Here is a 22,015-nt window from a genome sequence, read left to right on the forward strand (position 1 = left end):
TATCAGCTTTGAGCCATCCCAGTGTGTAATCATACAAAAGCTTCTTGATGGTAATATATAGCCCATAGAGTGGACTTTGTAAGACTCAAGTTCACATGTAAATACAGTTTAATCATATCTTTGAACAAGAATTTTACCATAAATTAGGAAGAAGTTGAACATAAAAGAAATACAGTTAAACATATGTTAAGTATTAAGTTATTTAAAAAACCCAAAAACTTAAATCAGACTTTATTAAAAAGATTAAATTCATTGGCCACTGAAAAACAACAGTTTCAGTTCACAGAATTGAAAGTAATTCTTTATTGATAAACATTTATACCAGAATTAGAAATGTCAGTAGAAAAATAAAATTTAAATAATTTTCTATTGTACAAAGATTTGATCATTTTGACTGTAGCAGTTAGTGAAATAATCTAATACAAAAAGTTAAGCTGATTTTAGTCACAACCAGCCTAAGACAGTGCACAAAAAAGAAATGCACGTACACAAAACTTCCTGTGTGTGGAGAGCTAATGGCACTGGGGCTTCACATTCCAGGAAATGGGTTCTTAAGGAAGGCTGGTATGCACTGCAGTTGTAATAAGAACTTAATTCAAACCAGAGCAGTCAGGACATTGGAATCAAAAGCCAACATACAATTTAAAAACTTAAAAAACATGAAGAAGGGTTTAAAGGTAGTTATTTGCATGAACTTTTTCTCACTACTTTAGACATTTCCTAAGAAGTAATGTTTTGATGCAAAAAAAAAAAGTTAATAGCACAAAGAGACATCTTTCTCTTGGAATATTCATTACGCATTTGTATATGGACTTAAGTTTTCATGAAATGGCTTTACTTCCAAATCCCCATATTAAAGAATCCAGAAATCAGCTTTTATGGTTGGGGGTTGCCTCCCTCCTCTGCATAAAGAAAAAGAAAAGTGAGTGCAGAGCTGGGGGAGGGGTGGTTGTATATGTCTCTAAGAAAGCCATTGTTGGCAAAAATTCTCAAAAAACTATACATGGTAAAATAAAATGTTGAACATAAATGCCAATATTTTTTCATCTGAGCAACCACCCCCAAATAATTGTGTATTTGAGACGAGAAATTTAAAAACAACAACAAAAACAAGAGAGAACAGACACTCTTTATCATTCAAATAGTTTCTCCCTGAAAACATTTCAAGCTACAAAGCTCAATCTATATAAAGTCTATATACATTTATTCACAGGAGAACATTCACATAGTGGGATGGATGAAACATTCAATAATTTGAAGATACATACATTTTATATTTAAAGTTTTTAAAAAGAGTGGATAATCAAAATATAGCAAACAAGAAACAGATGGAAACAAAATGCATTCATTTTTGTGTTGTGGCTCTAAAAGAAAAATAACCAAACATTTAAATCATGGATCAATATATTCAAGAATTAGTTCAGGGGGAGGGGCCCTCCAACCACTGGCCCACATGTTCAATTTGTGAAATTCTATCCAAAGGAATGTTTTAGGTGAGAATGCTAAGAGGCATCCTTCAATAGAGATGATTAAAATCATTTCCTATAATAAAGGATACAACATCCACAGATTTCTTAAACTGAAGGGGTACTTTTCAAAATCACAGCTCCTTGAACTGAAAAATGGAGCCTTTAACTAAAGACTTAAAATTTGCTTGAAAGATTTGAGCATTGGAGGGTAGTCTTGTTGGGGCATTTTTAAGGACATCTGCCTGCATTCCAGCTCTACTTGTAATTTTCCACCTGGTCTTGAGTATAAGTCACTATAATTTTGACAAGTGGTCTAATGGCCTATTAAAACAAAATGTCCAGTTAATTTTTGTGATCTCTTTGTAATTTTTCTCTTTGACTATCTCTGGTTAAATTGGTCCTCCTGGCTATTTTTTAACCAGAAGCCGAGTGCCTATTGCTCTTATTGGAACAGATACATTCGTGTGCACATGACCTCATGAGCCTACTCTCACAATCAAAACTTTCCTTTAAAAATGTCAGCTTTAATTACCAGAAACTATTTTGAAAACAGAAAACAACACTGATTATATTCCATACAAAACAGTTTAGGTGGGAAGGATCAAGTTAGATACTTCATTTTTGCAATTCTCTTTTGAAGGTCACAGTTTTCAGGCCTTTTAATGAAAAAGAAAGGCAGTAGAAGAAAAATTAAAACAGCTAAAATTGGGTTAAAAAAACTCTCGATATTTAATTCTCTTTAAGGATATAAATTCTCTTGAAGGAAAACGCAGAGGGCACAGTGGAAGGATATCTGAAAATTAACTTTAGGCACTTTCTGGGAGTGACACCCAATACTGTCAAAGTGGGCTGAAGACCCACTGCTAGGGAAGCACGTTAAGACTAAGAAATCCATAACCATGAACTCTACTTCAAGCTGCACTTTCACAATTTTTCAAGAGCCATTAATAAACCAAAGTCACTAAGAAAAACTAACAGAATGTTTAAGTATCTTTTTTTTTGTGTGCCTCCATGTTAAAAGAGTAGGCTAACCGCTCTGGCTTAAAATTTCTAACTGGAGCTACTTAATAGGGTATGTTTCCAATTAAACTAAATAAAATTAATAGAATAAAACTGATAGGAAAGAGCGGTACAGGAATTCAGAAAAAAAACTCTCCATTAGCTAGCTTATTTTCACAGAATGTACAAGAAATTCACATCTCTTAAAATATATTAAATAATTAGAGGTCAAGCTAGTTATCCATAAAATGTCACATCATTCTGTAGGTATCTCCTTTGTCTTTAAATAGTGGAATGAAAGCCACTACTTGTGTTACAGATTTTTTTTTCTGTTTTTGTGCTCAAAGCTATACTCAGCTGAAACCTACTTGGCACTGAGTGTCATGAGGATGTAACAAAAGAAGAGTCTGCCAGATTTTAATCAAGATTAGACCAAATAAGATTTTAGTATGTATACTCTGCTCAGAAATAAACCAATATTCTCTATAGTTTCTCTGAAATATGCAACATTGCCTTTTCTCACAGATCATTGTAAATTTCAGTGCAAAGGATGCTAACCCAGAAGCACTGTCGACCTGGCGTGGGTAAAGGTGCACCTGTAAAACCGCTTAAATTAAATATCTACCAAAAAAAAAAAAAAAACGAAAGAAAAGAAACTTGATCTGTTTTGGTTGAGAATAATAGGAGTTCAGAAAGATCTTCCATTCAATTCCCAGAACTTCAAACCGAAGAAAGGGCTGAGATGTTGTTCTTCGCATACTTTTTCATCTGAGTTGCTTCCATTTGAAGAACTAAGAAAACACTACATTCCATAATGTATTCTTTTGGAGGATTCTATAAAACTTAGGTTCGACATCATAGCTTGAGGGTGTATGCTATAGAGTAGCTAAAACTCGTAAAAAGGAGACCACCACTACACAAAACGTCTGTCCAGTGCCCAAGGTGAGGGCTTCAAATGGTATCATTTCCTTTCCTGCTGCTCGGTACACTCCAGCAATTGCTGCACCTGTTCAAAAATTCAAGCATGTTAAAAAAAAAAAAAATCAAGGTTAATATATTCAGGAAAATATAGCACTTAAAATTTTACTATAAGTAGAATGTTCCAGACTTTTTACATTAAAATTTAAATACTATAGAAATGTTTGTTTTCCCTATTCTTTTTGATGACTACTCTAGGTTTTAAGTATTCCTTATATGGTTTGCATATCACTGACGTGCTTTTAGATGTTGAAAAGTGACTCCTTAAAACTGAGATTTACTGAATAAAATCATCTGGAAGTCATAACCCAAATCACAAAGATTGTAATTTCCACATGACCTGATTACAAACTCAAAAACATCCCTTTATTCCCCATGCATTTAACAGGTACCTAATACATTCTTGGCAAGAAATGACAAAGAATCTTTTGTGTAGGACTGAGCAAGAAATATTTCAGGAGAAGCCACAGGGACTCCCCACTCCACCTTCTACTATACTCGGTTCCCTTCAAGAAATGGATGGAGGCGGGAGGAGGGGGGTGGAGAAGGAAGAAAGGAGGACCCTAAGCTTATAAATCTATTAATTCAAAGGGCATGAGAGGAGAGATCCTCGGGGATTCCTTTCTGTTCCCCATATTGTTAATCGTTTTTGTTATGTTAGTCACTACAGCTTCCTAGAAATTGAGTACACAAAACAAACACTCAATTCTGTATCTACACAGGTACCCATGTGAATTGCTGCAGGGACTCAGCATTGTATCAAGAAAGTCAAGATTTCATTAGTTTGAAAAGAACAGATCCAAAGTTCCCAGATGATACCCCCTCCCCAAAATGCTCCAAACAAAATTCTCCCTGGTCACAGTGTATTCATTCATTCAAATATTTATTTACATCTATCTTTTATAAGATGTGATCCCTATTCTCACAATACTCAGAATCTAGGTAGGGACGAAAGACAGCACAAGCATGAAACAGATTTTGAATAATTCAAGATAATATATAGAACCTCAATCAAATGTTTATGTATTTTATAAATGTGATGTGAAGGTATATTAACATATTTTGAGAAGAAGAAAGAACAATATTAACCAATACTCGTGTTGGTTGCCTGGAACATTTGCAACTTTGAAATGCCCACCTCCAGTGGCACTGCATGCACACTGTGTGACTAACATCTGGAAGGCACCTGTTCCATTGGGCGCCTTCATAATTTAGCTCCAAAAAACGTGAGCTGGGTAGAAAGAAGCTTAAGGAACTTGAACTGGGCCCTAACGTGGGATCTGGATGATGATGAAGGGAAGAAAGGAAAAAGCAAACCAGAAGGAGCAGCAAAATGGGAAGGAAACAGATTCTATGCACTAGTCTTAAAGACAGAATGAACATGCCATTTATTGTGCAATTACTATGTGTTAGATATTCTAAGTATTTTGTACACACGTTATTTCATTTAGTCATCACACAGCATAAGAGGTGGGTATATCATCGTTATTTTACTGATGAGAAATCTGAAACAGGTCCTCAGGGCCTGTAATCCAGTAAGGAAACTGGAGCAGAGGGTCCCTGAAGATAACAGTAGGTGAGATAGTTAAAAAGCTTGTAAGGGCCAGTTATGGAAACTCTTTAATGCAGGCAGGAGAAAACTGGCTTCCTCCCTGTGTTATCACAAAGGTTTCATCATCTACAGAACACAGAGAAACGAGGCCACTTTGTCCCAGAAAAAACTCTCAAGAGACAGAAGGAGATATCTGCTTGAAGCTCAAGGTTTAAATTCACAGTGAAAAAAATACAGTTACAAAGTAGGAGAAATATTATGTTTCTATTTTTTAAGAATATGTTTATGTTTACATGTATACCTAGAAAAAAATCTGAAAGCATATACCAAAATGCAAACTGTGGTTATCATTTAGGACTGCAGCAATGGAGAATGTTTACTTTTGCTTTCTTATAATTTTTAATTTATATAAAATATACATGTTATTTATATTTAATTATGAGCTTTAAAATGATTTAAACTTATTCTCATCCCTGTGACATGAGCAAAGGCCAAAAAAAACCAGGTAAAAATAATTTATGTTACTCCAATTTTTATTCAGAAAGTATTGAGGGGAAAAAAATAACTAGGTACTTTTCTAAATGAGAATTCTTGTCATTAGAATTATTCTTCAGTCCTTAAAGTAATCACACCTGAATGAGGGGAAGTAATTCATCAACCATCTTGTGATGCCATCAGTCAGGTGCGAGCTGATGAGAAAGGAGTAGTAGCTTCCAAAAAGACAAATGTCTTTCTTTTGCTAGTGACCTATCTCACAAAGCTTAACTTAAGGCTTCTCTGAAGCCAGCGAGAGAAAATCTGACTCAGAAAGTCAAAGATGTTAGCCAAATAATGGGGAGTTGGGGGTGAAAAAAAAACGATACATAAAAAAACAGGACGTGTGGTTAAAGGCCACTCTTTTTTCTTTATCCCACTCAGATATGTTTCTAAAATGGGTCCTGAAATGAACTGACTATTCATATGAAACGTTTTGACTGGTATTTTAATGTCTAACATACTTGTCAAGATTCCAGCAGTAATTGGTCCCACGATGCCCATCAACAGGATGCTTACAGACATGAACCTACCATATTTGTGATGTCTGAGGGTGAAGAGGGCCAGTAATCCAGCAGGGACATGAAAGAAGAGAGAGGACACCAGTGCCCACAGGAACACACCATACCACATCTCTACAAGGGAAAGCAAAGAAAGGTCGAAAATCACTGCCTTTCCCAGGGCAATCATTACAAAGGGGGAGTCATTATACCCAGTTATTTCATTTTCAAAACCACTCAGTTGCAATGTAGGTTCATCAATCAAATATCCAAATATTGATGGTTTTAGAGGGTTCAGCAAGCGATGGCCACCACCTGTTTTTGTACATAAAGTCCTACTGGAACAGAGGCACGCCCATTCATTTAAGTCTTGTCTCTGGCTGCTTTCAAGCTACAAGAGCAGAGCTGAAATAGTACAGAGACCACATGGCTCGCAAAGCCTAAAATATGCACTATCTGGCCCTTTGCAGATAAAGTTGGCCAACCTCTGACTAGCTATCTCTACTCCCAAACGCTGGAAAAAAGGTTCACCCAGATTGGAAAATTGACCTAAATAATTTCCCTCCCATAAGAAGTACAAGCATAAGTACCACTGACAGGGTACTATGCGATCAACGCCTGTTGATCTTTCCAAACTTTTTGATTATTCAGTCTTCTAAAATGGAAAATCTGTACAATTATATTCGTTCAACAATCATTTTCAAGACAATGCAGTAAATATCAAGCTATTGCCTCCTATTAGGATATAAAAGCTCTTTAAGATATGAAATAAACACCAGAAAATATAAATGTTTGGCTTAAAGACAATGGCAAATGAGGGGGCAGGTTAGAAGAGGAGCTGGTTCCTACAGAGAACCTCTAGTCATTCTTAAGATGACAGTAATTCAGGCAACATTAAAATACTTGATACCAACTATGTATACAAACCTATGCATGAGATACCTTGGAAAACACAAAAAAGGAGGAGATACCATCCTGCCCTCTTGACTTGACTTTACATTTGGTAAATGGTAGACACAGCATTTTCCCCCACTGAGCCCAGGCAAGGCTTCAGAATTCTCATGACAGCTCTTTAACTACCCATACGGATATAATGAAGGTGTCACATTAGATAAAATCTGTTGTCCATCCCTGCGCTAGAGGTGGGTAAGTTAACAGGCAATCTTAGAGATCAGTCAAAAGCTTAACTCAGGGTTTCTTGACCATGGCACTACTGACATCTGGACCAGGTAACCTTTGTTGTAGGGGGCTGTCCTGTGCATTGTACAATGTGGAGCAGCACCCCTGGTCTCTACCCCCTAGATGCCAGTAGCATTCTTCCCACAGTTGTGACAAGCAACATCTCCAGAAATTGCCACATGTACCCTGGGGGCAAAATTGCCCTGATTAAAAATCACTGGCCTGACTGAAGCAGAGGGTTTATAAGAGTAATAGCAGCTAAAGCTACAAAGATAGATAGGGTCCCATCACGGTGGGCTTTGAAGGCCAGACTAAGAACTTCAACGTAAAAGCCCTGGAAGTACCAGTAAAGGTTTTGAGCAGTAAAGGGTTGTCAGGACATTATTTCACAGGTCCCACCTTACACTCCCAGCAGGAATACAAACTAGAAAACCTTTCTGGAGGGTAATTTGGAAGTGTGTATCCAAAAAGTCAAATGTGCATATCCTTTGCCATGCGATTTTACTTCCAGGAATACATCCTACAGGAATACACATGTAGGCAGGGACAAGGTCACAAAAATTCCAGGCAGTAATAGCAAAAACTAGACACCAACTGCATGTCTATCAATGCAGGACTTGGGAAACATGTTTTGGTGTATCCATGTAAGGGAACATTACACAATCACATAAAAATATGAGACAGCTCTGTAAATACTGATGGGTAAGATGCCCAGCCACATTGGTAAGTAAAAAAAGCAAGTTGCCGAATAGTATGTAGAATAAGATCCTGTTTGTGTAAAAACAAAAACTAAAGAAAGAAATGTGGGGGCCGGCCCCGTGGCTTAGCGGTTAAGTGCGCGCGCTCCGCTGCTGGCGGCCGGGTTCGGATCCCGGGCGTGCACCGACACACTGCTTCTCCGGCCACGCTGAGGCCGCGTCCCACATGCAGCAACTAGAAGGATGTGCAACTATGACATACAACTATCTACTGGGGCTTTGGGGGGAAAAATTAAATAAATAAAATCTTAAAAAAAAAAAAGAAACAAATGTGTGTGTAGATGCTTCTTTGTACTCAGAGAAAAGTCTGGACATTTGTTTATTTAATAAATATTTATGACACACACAGGTACTGTTCTAAGTGCTTTACAAATATTAACTCATGTAATCCTCTAAATAACTCTATGAGGCACATATTATTGATATCCCCGGCTCTTGGATGAGCGAATGGAGGCAGAGGGGGGTGAGAAGGCTTGCCCGAGCCCACACTGCCAGCACAAGGCCGAGCCCCGGTTCAACGTGGCTCCAGAAGCCAGGCCCTTGTCCTTTTTGCCGCCTCTTGGTGTGTATTAAGCTACAGAAAACTGTTATTTCTGGGGAGTGGGATAGGTTGAGGGGAGAGTTGATGACAATTCACTTTTTCCTTTGATAGAAAAGCCAAAGCTTTTGTTTTAAAAAGAACTGTTCAGGAAGGCTGGTCGGATTGGGATGAACAATTAAAGAAAGACCAATGAGGAGTGTCAATCGGCTTGGGGAGAGTGGAGACAGGGAAGGGAAGGACCAGGGGCTTTTCTTGAAGCTGTGTTTGAGTTGTAAGCATAGTCTTGAGTGTGTGGTTTTTCCTAGATCAATTTCTTATTCTTGTTGGGGGGAAGCCTTACGGGGCTAATGGAGATAGCCTCCAAGCCACCCTTGGCATTGTCACTGAGGACTGCACTAATTCTTTGCTCATTTTAAGTCAAATAAAGCTTCAATTAATACCATATTCTACATACACCTAAATTAGGACACCTAGGTCTTGTTTTGGATGAAAGGCTCTGAATGACAGCATCAGAGGTGCCCCATCTAGGGCTCAATGCTTATTAAAAATAACAAATGACGGGCCAGCCCCGTGGCTTAGCGGTTAAGTGCGCGCGCTCCGCTGCTGGCGGCTTGGGTTCGGATCCCAGGCATGCACCAACACACCACTTGTCCGGCCATGCTGAGGCCACGTCCCACGTACAGCAACTAGAAGGATGTGCAACTATGATATACAACTATCTACTGGGGCTTTGTGGGGGGCGGGGGGGAGATTAAAAAAAAATAAAATGGGCCGGCCCCGTGGCTTAGCGGTTAAGTGCGCGCGCTCCAATGCTGGCGGTCCCGGTTTGGATCCCGGGTGCGCACCGACGCACCACTTGTCCCACCATGCTGAGGCCGCGTCCCACATACAGCAACTAGAAGGATGTGCAGCTATGACATACAACTATCTACTGGGGCTTTGGGGGAAAAAAATTAAATAAATAAAATTTAAAAAAATAATAATAATAAAATAAAATAAAAAATAACAAATGACTGGGGGTGTTCTGGCACTTTTGTTCTAGTGAAAAACTATTAGACAGCTACAAAGGTTTCAAACCATTTGTGAGCTTATTTTCCTTTCTGCTGAACAAGATACACCGTCAGAATAATTTTATAATACTGTTGAAACTGCTCTATTCTGTTTGATGGTGTTTGGCAAATTGTTAAAACAAGTTTAAATCACACAACATGGAGTATAAAGTGATTAAACAGTAACGTCCCAAGCTTAAAAATTAAATATGTAACATAAAAAATTAATATATAGGGGCCGGCCCCATGGCTTAGTGGTTAAGCGCGCACACTCCGCTACTAGCGGCCCAGGTTCAGATCCCGGGCGCGCACCGACGCACCGTTTGTCCGGCCGTGCTGTGGCAGTGTCCCACATACAGCAACTAGAAGGATGTGCAACTACGACATACGACTATCTACTGGGGCTTTGGGGAGAAAATGGGAAAAAAAAAGGAGGATTGGCAATAGATGTTAGCTCAGGGCCGGTCTTCTTCAGCAAAAAAAGGAGGATTGGCATGGATGTTAGCTCAGGGCTGATCTTCCTCACAAAAATAAAAAAAAATGATAATAATATATAAAAATATATATGTATACTAACTACTGCCATTCCTCCACCAAAGAAAAACCATCTTTCCAGTCAACAGTGTTGACCAGAAATTGCAGGCAGGATTCTCAATCCTCAGGGTTTGAGCCCCCATCCTCTTTGGAAACAAACCTCTATTACTGCAGACTCCTTTCCAGCCTCGGGCCGGCCACCATTCTTGCTTCTACTGCCCAGGAGACTTGCTCTCTCTTCTTGGCAGCAGCTCTGGGGGCTGTAACATCTGGTGTCCAGGTACTGCTCCTCCCCAATAAATGTGCATCTGCCTGAGCTCTGGCACCCACAGATCCCTCCTGCCTGGGCAGCTGCTATTGCACCCTGGCTCAGTGAGAGCAGCCTGGCCTCCCCAGCCTAAAGACCCCTTGAACACCACCCACCATCAGCTTATCCCCAAGCCAAAGCACAGCACCACACAGTTCCCTTCCAAAGCAGGAACCCTATCTTCAATCGCATAGTCCTCACCAGCTACTGCCCAAATCACTCGGAGACTCGGACCTCCATAACACCAGAAAGTTCTACGTGTGCAGAAAGTTCTATGATGGCGCCAGGAATGCCACTGTCCTGGGGTAGACAAATGGGATACAAACCTGCCTCCAAGAACTCAGAGCAGTTGCCATCCTGGCTGCTGTCTGCCACTACTGACCTCAGACCACTCCTGGGCCCTGCTCTTACAAGGCTTCTGCTGGAGCTTCCCAAGTGTTAGAGATGAGCACTGCTTTCCACAGCAACTCAAGGCACTACTGGAGCCTCGCTTCTTACTGGCTGCCGCAGAGCCATCGGGCCAGTGAACTGGGAGGTGAGGCCTTGGTCTGCCAGAGACACATTAAGTTGGCAACTTCAGTAAAACTGGGTCCAGACACTCAGGTGTGCTACTCAACTGCTATGGACTGAATTATGTTCCACCAAATTCACATGCTGAAGCCCTAACCTGATAGGACTGTGGCCTTATAAGAAGAGGAAGAGAGAGATCTCTCTGTCTCTCATTCTCTCTCTCTCTCTCCCCCCATCATGTGAGGACAGACCAAGAAGGGGCCCAAGAGAGCTCTTACCACATGACCATGCTGGCACCTCGATCTTGGACTTCCAGCCTCCAGAACTGTGAGAAAATAAGTTTCTGTTGTTTAAGCTACTCAGTCTATGGTATTTGGTTATAGCAGCCTTAGCAGACTAACACACCAACATTCAGCAGTTCCCACTTCCCCTGGAGCACAGCACCTGCCCAAGAAGGCCTGCTAGGCTACCAACCCACATCCTAATTTTCCTAAAAACTGAAAGGCCTATTCATGAACAAGATCTGGTGTAGCAGGGCAGCAGCTCCTTGAGTTTCTGACAAGCGGAAGCACACTGCACCCTCCTACAACCCAGGGCTACATCCATTAGTGACTTCAGTGCCTACATATTTTATATAGCATCACTTAAGTCACTTTAAGTAGGAAAAAAGGCCTTATTATATTAGATGAGTAGTACAGTTTATAAAACACTTCGCAGACGGATGGGATTATTACAGGACTCTAATAGCAAAGGCAAACCCCAATCAATAAAACACTTAAAAAACTAAGTGATTTCCCTTTAATCTACTGTACCTTAATTTGCCATCTATTTAATAACTATTTATTGATCATCATATAATACTTTTCATTTTCCTGGCTCACACACTGTCAAAAACCTTTGCTACATATCTTACAGTATTTCCTTGTTCACTGTTTCAAATCAAGTGCATTATCTTCAGCTTTGTTTACTCTGGCAGCTAAAGTCACATAACTTCCCGATGCTGAAGAATAAATCAGGTAATTAATCTGTAATAAAACATTATAAGGGGAAATCAGATTAAGCATTGGTGGCAGAATGGGTCCCAAAGATGTCCACATCCTCATCCCCAGAGCCTGTGAAAATGTGACCTTACATGGCAAAAGGGAGTCTGCAGATGTGCTTAGATTAAGGGTCTTGAGATGGGAGAGTATCCTGGATTTTCCAGGTGGGCTTAACACAATCACAATAGTCCTTGTAAGAGGGATGCAGGACGGTCCGAGTCAGAGAGATTTGAAGATGCTATGCTGCTGGCTTTAAAGGAGGAGGAGAGGGCCGGCCCCCTTGGCTTAGTGGTTAAGTGCGCACGCTCTGCTGCTGGTGGCCCGGGTTCAGATCACGGGCACACACCGACGCACCGCTTCTCCAGCCATGCTGAGGCCACGTCCCACATGCAGCAACTAGAAGGATGTGCAACTATGACATACACCTATCTACTGGGGCTTTGGGGAAAAAAAGGAGGAGGACTGGCAGTAGATGTTAGCTCAGAGCCGGTCTTCCTCAGCAAAAAGAGGAGGATAAGCATGGATGTTAGCTCAGGGCTGATCTTCCTCACAAAAAAGAAAAAAAAAGAATCTATTTTACAGGGGCCCACCCGGTGGCATAGCAGTTAAATTCGCACGCTCTGCTTTGGCGGCCTGGGGTTCGCAGGTTTGGATCCCAGGCGCAGACCAACGCACTGCTTGTCAAGCCATGCTGTGGCAGAGTCCCATGTAAAGTAGAGGAAGATGGGCACAGATGTTAGCCCAGCACCAGTCTTCATCAGCAAAAAGAGGAGGAGTGTCATCGATGTTAGCTCAGGGTTAATCTTCCTCACACACACAAAAAAGGTACTATTTTTCAGACAGACATTTCAGTTAAAGAGAAAAGCTGTATAGATTGCAGAATCCTCTAGGTGAGTTCTGTATTAACAAAAGGGGTTTGCGATGGCCTGCTCCCTGGCCCTCTAACCTCCACAGCTGAGTCACCTAATCTCCAGGCAAGGCCTCAAGACCAACCTGGCCCCCATCAGCAGGAATGGAAGGAGCCTAAGCCAAGTGGGCAGCGTAAGGCTCAGTACTCCGCCGTCCTTTCAGCTGGTCCCACTCTTACCTTAGGGCCCAAGTCAAACTGTATGAGCACGGCCAGTTCCTCCTCCGAAGCCAGGGTTCTAAGTGGACCACGTCAGCCTTCCTGGGAACTGTAGTCCTACCTGGTCCTGCAACTTGATGCTAGACTGCCTTGATGCTAATCGCCCATCAGCCTGCATCACTCCACACTGCCCACTGTGAGACCCCTCTCTTACCAAACCCCACCGACCTACCAGGGGCTCCATCTGTTCCCCTTGCGAAATATTAACAAATGCATATATATTGGTCTCTGTTCTTTGTTCTTGACACAGAGCTCCCAAACCCTTGTAAATAGGGGTGCTAAGAAAATCTTTTGTTCTAATATTTAGTCTTCGACTCTGGTTCCTGATACAAAGTTCCTAAGATCCCTGTAATTTCCTGATCAGGAGCATCTGACAGAGCTCCTAAATCCACTGGAATTTCCAGGAGCATCTTTTTTTCTCATGCCGTGACGCTTAGTGGGTTCCTGGATGGGGCTGGTCACCAGAAAGACCAAGCCATGACTGGAACTTTCATCCCCACTCCCTATTCTTGGGAGAGGGAGGGCGCTGGAAGTGGAGTTAATAATCAATCATGGCTATGTGACTAGGGATCCATAAAAATCCCAAAGGTATGGAGTTCAGAGAGCTCCTAGACTGGTGAACACATCTACGTGCTGGGAGGGTGGCACACCCCAACTCCACAGGGACAGAAGCTCCTGTGCTTGGAACCCTTCTGGACCTTGCCCTAAGTACCTCTTCATTTGGCTGTTCATTTGTATCCTTTATAATAAACCCGTACTCTGGTAAGTACTGCTTTCCTGAGTTCTGTGAGCTGCTCTAGCAAATTAATGGAACTCAAGGAGGGGGTCAAGGGAACCTCCGATTTATAACCAGTAGGTCAGAAGCACAGGTAACAACTTGCAATTTCAAATGGTGCCTGAAGTGGGGGGTGGAAGCAGTGTTGTGGGACTGAGCCCTTAACCTGGGGGATCTGATGTTAACTCCAGGTAGACAGTGTCAAACTGAACTGAACTGTAGGACACCCAACTGTGTCACAGAATTGCTTGATGAGTTGAAAACCCACATATCTGGCGTCAGGAGTGTTGTTAAGTGTGGTAGTAGTGTGAGAGTAAAGGAAAACAGTGAGTTCTTCCTGGATACCCCACTCCTTTCCTCCTTAACAATGATGACTTGCCCACCAGGACTGCCAGCTGTGGGCTGCCCCCTCTCCCTGATACTACTGCCTGACAGCCCTCTCATCCCTGGTTTCTGAGTGGGCCCCATGGCCTGCTTCACCCCAGTGGTCTCTTGGTCCTAGCCCGGCTAGATCTTGTCTGTCTTAATCTGGCCTTCCATCTATTCACACAAAGCCAGAAAGTTAGTGCTAATGGGTATGAGATTTCTCGTGGAGTGATGAAAATATTCTGAAGTTCATTGTGGAGATGGTTGCAAACTCTACAAATATACTAAAAATCACTCCATTGTACACTTACAAAAAAAGTAAGAAGGATCCTCCCTCCTCTGCTCAAAACCCTGCAATATGGCCCTCGGGGATCTGACCTCACATCCTCCTCCCCGCCCTGCCCACGCTGTTCCACCCTCAGCACTGGCCTCCTTTGCGTTTCTTAAGCAAGCTCCTGTTCCAGGGCCTCTGGACCTGATGCTCCTTGCCCAGAACGCTCTTCTCCCAACAGATGCGTGGCCCGTTCCTCACCTCCTTCAGATTTCAGATGGCATCATCGCCAAGGGCTTCCTCATGACCTTAAGTAAAAGAGCATTCCACCCTGATAAACGAGACCTGCCACTTACCATCCCCCTACCCTGTCTTACGCTCACCACCAGCTGTTCCTTTCCATACTTTTTAATTTTATTTGTTTATTTTCTCTCTCCTCATTACAATGAAAGCTCCTTTGTTTTGTTCACTATAGCATCTTTACTTGGTGCCTAGAAAACTACAGGCACACAACACACACTGAGTAAATATTTGTTGAGTTAATGGTCCAATGTGACCCATTCTTGATTCCAGCAACGGCACAACCAAAACATTAGGGAGTTTAGTTTAACTATCACAAGATACACTTTGATGTGGATTTTAATGAAATTCATACTTTCAGAAAGTTAATGTTATTCCTGATACAAAGAAAAGATCTGCCTTTTTTGGCAGTCAGATTTGTTAAAAATGACAATGACAACAAAAGAAATTTGAACAACTTGGAATAAAGAGCGATAGGCAGAAATCTAAATGGCTAAATTGCAAAGGCAGGTTAAAAAAAAATCAATTCAAAGCTTCCTGATAGTGACAAACCACAGAATATCTCAGAGCAACGATTTTGCCATACTGAGTTGGCATAACGTGCAAATAACATTTTCTGTGGGGCCAAAAGAGAAACTATTCCAGATTCAGGACAATGAATGAAATTCACCGTCAGCGGCTTTGGTGCCTCTACAAAGACCAAACTTCATGTACCTATTACAGCCATCATTCCAGCTAAGATGAGACAGAGCAGGGAGGTTGTGTATTTACCCAACAATTCTGATCAACCTGAGGTCAAGGGCTACCTCTCATGCATGTTTATACCCCCAGCCCAAAGGCTGCACTTGGCCAAATGTGTATTTGCTGAATGAATGACCCGTAGTGATCAAAACTCCCAAGTTATATATCTATGGAAGTACCCATACACTCAAGTATATATCGCAGTTTCATATTTTCAGAACAATTTCTGAAAGCAAAAACAATTCCCATAGCACAGATTCTCTACTATAACATGTTAAAACTATCATCCCAAATCCACTTGTCTCAATCTTTTCTTAAAGAAAGAAAAGGCAACTAAAAGCCAGACAGACCAAACAGAATATTCAGTTTCTAAGTATCACCCCACATATGACTCAATTACTAAAGGATTAAGTTATCCTTACCGTGGAGAGATGTGATAAACACCACCTTCACCAAATGATTAAACTTAGCATTATCAATAAAGGTACAAATTGACGCTAAATGTCTCCTGATGTGATGCACTGGGAAGGAGACAACATCACCTATGTAGATAGTATTCTGACCAAGAATGTTTAATCTGAATCTGATCATGAAGAAACAATCAGATAAACTTAGATTGTGGGACAGTCTACGAAACAATTAGCCCGGACTCTTAAAAGTGTCAATCTCAAGAAATTGAAACAAAGATGGAGGAACTGTTCTAGATACAAGGAGACTAAAAAGACATGATAACTAAATGCAATATGTGATCTTTGATTAGATCCTGAAATTGAAAAAAAAAAAAGGAAAAAAGCTATAAATGACGTTATTTGCACAACTTGGGAAATTAAATAAGGCCTGTACATTAGATAATATTCTATCAATGTTAAATTTCTTGGGTGTGATATAGTTTTTTGTCTATGACAGAAAATGTCCTCGCTTTAAAAGATACATGCTGAAGTATCAGGCATCAAGTGCCATCAATTCTAACTTTCTTTCAAATGGTTCTGCAGAAAATAAAAATGTTATGTGTATGCATATATACATATAGAGAAAGACAAAGCAAAAGAATAAAAATATTAATGAATCTAAGTAAAGGATATATGGGTATTTGTTATACTATCATTTCAATTTTTCAGTAGGTTTGAAAATTTTTTAAATAGAGAGTTGGGGGGAAAATAAGGAAACAAACAAAAACAGACTAATCTGGTCCAGTAGTGCCTCCAGACAGCATAAACATTTCATTTTTTGGACGGTGTCTCCAGAACGCCATGTATTTCCGTTGTCGCTATCAATAGTGACCTTAGTAACTTCTGAAACAACGTGAGCTGCCAGATTATCATTTAGGCATGATTTGAAGCTAACTTCTGCATCTGCCCCAACATGGTTATTATCTTATCAGCTATTTCACAAACCTGCCGGGAAAATACTAGGCAGGTAACACGCTGCAAGTCCCGGGTGTCCACTGAATGGCGCCTGGCAGTCGCTGCCCAGAGGATGAGAAATCACAGGTGCCTCGTTCGTGACCGCAGTCAGTAATCCAATCCTCCTCCTTTTGCAGGTCTCAGGGCCCCTTTCTCTCATTGTTTACTAAGATATCAATCAGCTTTGCGGGAGAGCCCAACCTCCCCCTTCGATCGCCACTGTTCTCAGTCTTCTTGCCTTTAAAGGTACAACACATGATTGTGCCCTCTCCTCAGAGCCTTTATTAGCCCTTCCAAGTGATTTCTCCTCCTCTCAACTCTCTGAGCGCAGAGAGCTTTCTACCTTGTATCATAATTTTGAAAAACCCTTAGATCGGGCCCAACAGAACCTCCGGGGGCGGGGGTAAGAATTGTTAAAAAGAAGCTGTGTCAAAGATCTCGAACGCAAGAGTGGGAGACTCGGCAACAGGTCTCAGAAAGCGATTCCGAGAAAGACAAGCTGGTGGAGTGGGTGGATTTGGACAAGGTGCAAGCGATCAGCAGACAACCTCCTGGTGCAGAGGGGTTGGGCTGGACTAGAAACAATGGGAGTGTGAGCTCTGACTGCCCCTCAGCCTGGCCGGACGATTCAACGTTCGAGCTGCGAGAGCCTAAAGGCCGGCGCGGACCAGAGCGGCCAGGCGCATCCCGAGCCTCAAACAAGGCGGGGATGACCGCCTCCAGGGCTCTGTCGATTCAAGTCTGAACCTGGGGCGTTTGGACACTCCAAAGAGCAAGACCAGTTTGGGTGGTGGCCGAGCTCCCTTTACTGACCGGTCCGCCCGCGGCCTCTCCCTCCGACCTCGCCCAAGCGAGGACTCCGGGGGGCCCGGCCAGAGGGAGCGACGGGGGGAAGGGACTATATCCTCCAGCTCTCGGGCGAGGGAGCAGGAACCTCCTTCTAGGAGGAAAACAGCACCCAGCGGGCGGGGCAGCGGGGCCCCGGGCGGCACGCGAGGAAGGGGCGCCTCACAGATGGGCGACCGCGGCGGGGTGCGCAGGCGCGGGACGGGGCGGTACCTGGGAAGGAGCAGAGAGAAGTGGAGTTGGGGCACAGGGTCCCGTTGCCCACCCGTGGGACGACCTTCAGGCTGAGGATCTGCTGCAGGAGCCCGGCCGACCCCCCGCTGCCGCCGCTCCCCTCGTGCTCCATCCCGCCGCCATTCACCGCAGAGAGAGGGGGGAACAGCGTCCAATGTGCTGCCGAGGCTCGCTTTCACTCACAGCCCTCTCCGCTCTCCGCAGCTCCACTGCCTCAGCGTCACCTTCGGCCGGGCCCTCTTCCTCCTACCCCAACGGCGCTGCCAAGTGATGGTTCGTCCCTCCAATCAGAGCGCGCCGCAGATGGCAGGGGCGGGGCGAGAGTTGTTCCCGCCTCTGACGTTGCGTACGGCCCACCGAGACCCAGCATCCACGGGCTACGCCCCCTACTGGGGAAGTCTCTCCTGCTCCTGCAGGGCTCGCTCTGTTCTGCCCTTGTCTGCAGCGCCACCTATAAGAAAGAAGGAGAATTGCATACGCCCCCCCAGACCAGAGATGTAGATTTAAAACACATCTGGCAATGAGAATCAGATGGCTCAGCAGCCAAGCGAAGGAGGCTGGAAGACAATGCAGCAATACCTTCAATATTTGGAGAGAAAATTAGTTGTTTGAAAGCTTAACTTAGTTTAAATTAAAAAGCATTGTGGGGGCCGGCCCGGTGGCGCAGCGGTTAAGTACGTGCGCTCCACTTCGGTGGCCCAGGGTTCACAGGTTCAGATCCCGGGCGCGCACCGACACACCGCTTGTCAAGCCATGCTGTGGCGCCGTCCCATATGAAGTAAAGGAAGATGGGCACGGATGTTAGCCCAGAGACAATCTTCCTCAGCAAAAAAGAGGAGGATTGGCATCGGATGTTAGCTCAGGGCTGATCTTCCTCACACACACCCACAAAAACAATAAAATATTAGGGGCCAGCCCCATGGTGTAGCAGCTACGTGCGAGCCCTCCGCTGCTGGCAGCCCCGGTTCGGATCCCGGGCGCGCACCGATGCCCTGCTTGTCAGGCCATGCTGTGGTGGCGTCCCATATAAAGTAGAGGAAGATGGGCACGGATGTTAGCCCAGGGCCAGTCCTCCTCAGCAAAAAGAGGAAGATGGGCATGGATGTTAGCTCAGAGCCGATCTTCCTCACAAAAAATAAATAAATAAAAATAAAAAGCATTGTGTACAAAATACATAATATTACCCTTTTAATTCAAGAACATGAGCAAGATTGTTTATTAGAGTTCCCTCTTGTAAACCTTTTTTATGAAACCTTTCTATACCAGTTCCCTAAGACTACAACTGGGATTTCGCATCAACCAAGCAACTTTTATAAAACAAAAATAGTAAGTATAAAAAAAAAGTCATGAAATATTTAATAATGCCATCTTTTGGTACATTTCCCAGACTGGCAGACTGTATAAGAAGTAGAAGAAACCAGTTATTTTAGGGTTATATAACAATCATTGTGTATCACATTAGGAAACGTTATTTTGAATTTAGAATTCTATCCTCAGTCAAATTGTGAATCGAGAGGTTAAAAAAAGAGACATTTAGACTTGCAGGACTCAGAAAATGTATGTTTCATGTTCCCCTTTTAGGGAAGCTGAGTGTGTACTCCAGCAAAGTTAGAGTAATAACTAAGAAAGAGAAAGATGTGCAGTATAAGAAATAGTGGATTTAGGGCCTGCCTGGGTGGCATAGTGGTTAAGTTTGCATGTTCTGCTTTGGTGGCCCGGGTTCACCAGTTCGGATCCTGGGTGTGGACCCAGGACTGGGTGTGGACTGCTCATCAAGCCATGCTGAGGTGGCGTCCCACACGGAAGAACTAGAAGGACCTACAACTAGGATATACAATTATGTACCGGGGCTTAGGGGGAAAAAAAAAGCAAAAGAGGAAGATTGGCAACAGATGTTAGCTTAGGGTCACTCTTCCTCAAAAAAAAAAAAATAGTGGATTTAACCAGAAGTGTTAGACTGACTTCTGTGCAATAGTCCTAGCAGCCACCTAACCAGATTAGAACAGAAAGAAGAGGGTCCTCGGGAAGAATAATGGAAGTGACTCAAGCTATGGACAAAATGGTAAGAAGCTCAAATTTTTAATGACAGGGTAAATCATGTACCCATTTCTTCTCTCAATGGGAAAAAAACTGAAAAGCAATACAAACGCCAGGAAAAACACAAACCTGCAAGAAAATTATGAAGCAAATATAAAGCAAACAAAAGCTAAGTTTTTATTTTTGTTTTGTTGTTTTTTAGAAATCTACTCTCCTACTTGTTTCACTTATAGTGAGATGCAGAACTATAAAACTTTTAGAAGACAATATTGAATATCTTTATGGTCTCAGGATAGTAAAGGAGTTCTTAAACAAGATACAAAAAGCAAAGACCGTAAAGGAAAGTTTTGATAAATTTAACTACTTTAAATTAAGAACTTGTATTATTCAAGAGTTACATAAAGAAAGTAAAAAGACAAGCCACAAACTGGGAGAAAATATTTGTAATACATATAACTGACAAAGGAGTAGTATTCAGAATATATAAAGCACTCCTAAAAATCAATAAGAAAATGACAAAGAGACAAAAGACCTGAATAGGTACTTTATCAAAGAGAAATACAAATGGCCAACAAAAATAGGAACAGATGCTTTACCTCATTATTAATCAGTTAAACACAAAATGAAATCACAATAAGATATCATTTGTCAATCACCTAATAGCCAAAAATTTAAAAGTTTGAGAACACCAATTGTTGGTGAAGTTGTACAGCAACTGGAACGCTGGAGGTATAAATTGACATAACCATTTTGGAATAGTGTTGAATGAAGATGGTCAAGATCCAGCCACTTCACTCCCAGGTGAATATTCTATAGCATTTGTACCAGGAGATACGTACAAGATTGTTCCTAGTAGCACTGTAACAGCAAGTAACTAAAAACAAGCCAAGTGTTCATCAAGAAAAGAATAGATAAATAAACTTGTGGTATAATTTTCAATAAAATACTATTCAGTAGTGGAAATAAATGAGCTAAAGCTGCAAGCAACAACATGATGAATCCCAGGAATATAAAGTTGAGGGGGAAATCTAAGTTGCAGAAGAATGCCACAGTGTGATTCAATTCCAGCTTAAAAACTTGCAATACTGGGGCCAGCCCGGTGGTGTAGTGGTTAAGTTCGTGCATTCCGCTTCAATGGCCCGGGGTTCCTGGGTTTGGATCCCAAGTGTGGACCCACACACCGCTCATCAAGCCATGCTGTGGTGGCATCCCATATACAAAAAATGGAGGAAGATTGGCACAGATGTTAGCTCAGCGACAATCTTTCTCAAGCAAAAAGAGGAAGATTGGCAACAGATGTTAGCTCAGGGCCAATCTTCCTCACACACACACACACACACAAAAAAACCACCTTGCAAAACTAACAATATACTAATTCAGGATACTTAACATAGGCAGTAAAATTATAATGGAATATTTATTTAACTGGGTACTTGTTCTATTATTTTTTTAATACCTGACATATTACACATTTATATGACATTATATTTATATTTATTTATTCAACTAAGGAAGGCCCTAGAGCAAAAGTGGCCTTGGACACCCTCAATCTCACTCCAACCAAAAGCCAAAGTCCTTGCCAAGGTCTACAAGGTCCTGCATGATCTTACCCCCTCTCTCTTACCTTCTCACCTCCTAGCACTCTTCCTTGGGCCCACCATACCAGAACTATGAGCCCCTTGCTGTTCTTCCAGTATGCCAGATACATTCCCTCCTTAGGATTTCTGTATTACCTGTTTCCTCCTCCAGGACACTCTACCCATAGTTACCCCTTAATTAACTACCTCACCTACTTTAAAACTTTGCTCAAATGTCACTTTCTCAATGAGACCTACTGTGATCACCCCATTAACAATCGCAGCTCACACCCCTACATACATACATTCCTGAGCCACATGATCCTTCCCTACTTTTGTCCTTAGCACTGGTTGGTGCTCAATCCATAATGTGTGTTGAATGAATGAAT

General features: G+C 42.2%; 2 protein-coding genes across 5 annotated transcripts in view; both read right to left on the reverse strand.

Moving 5' to 3' along the window:
* The window catches only part of TMEM231 (transmembrane protein 231), a 231,719-nt gene that overhangs the window by 172,475 nt on the left and 37,229 nt on the right, over positions 1-22,015 (reverse strand). The window lies entirely within an intron of this gene.
* On the reverse strand, positions 284-18,268 carry TMEM170A (transmembrane protein 170A). Of its 4 annotated transcripts, none has more exons than XM_058528303.1 (3): positions 17,992-18,268; positions 5,997-6,167; positions 284-3,474 (listed from the first exon to the last, which is right to left on the reverse strand). In XM_058528303.1, exons 1-3 carry the CDS (start codon positions 18,122-18,124, stop codon positions 3,344-3,346), a joined length of 435 nt encoding a protein of 144 aa, XP_058384286.1. In that variant the 5' UTR covers positions 18,125-18,268; the 3' UTR covers positions 284-3,343. The 4 variants fall into 4 exon arrangements, with proteins under 4 accessions (XP_058384286.1, XP_058384288.1, XP_058384285.1 ...); XM_058528305.1 differs by having other exon boundaries at positions 6,066-6,167; positions 17,992-18,267; XM_058528302.1 differs by lacking the exon at positions 17,992-18,268 and adding an exon at positions 16,924-17,882.

This window comes from Diceros bicornis, chromosome 32, assembly GCF_020826845.1.
Source record: "Diceros bicornis minor isolate mBicDic1 chromosome 32, mDicBic1.mat.cur, whole genome shotgun sequence".
In the NCBI taxonomy this organism is placed as follows: Eukaryota; Metazoa; Chordata; class Mammalia; order Perissodactyla; family Rhinocerotidae; genus Diceros; species Diceros bicornis.

What these genes read in the sequence shown, in the direction of transcription:
- TMEM170A (XM_058528302.1), bottom strand. Translation starts at nt 17,092, where the DNA reads ATGAGAGAAAGGGGCCCTGAGACCTGCAAAAGGAGGAGGATTGGATTA. An exon ending in GCCTAGTATTTTCCCGGCAG is followed by an intron (nt 6,168 to 16,923) that starts GTTTGTGAAATA and finishes TTTCCCTTGTAG; the next exon opens with AGATGTGGTATGGTGTGTTC. An exon ending in TACTGCTGGAATCTTGACAA is followed by an intron (nt 3,475 to 5,996) that starts GTATGTTAGACA and finishes ATTTTTGAACAG; the next exon opens with GTGCAGCAATTGCTGGAGTG.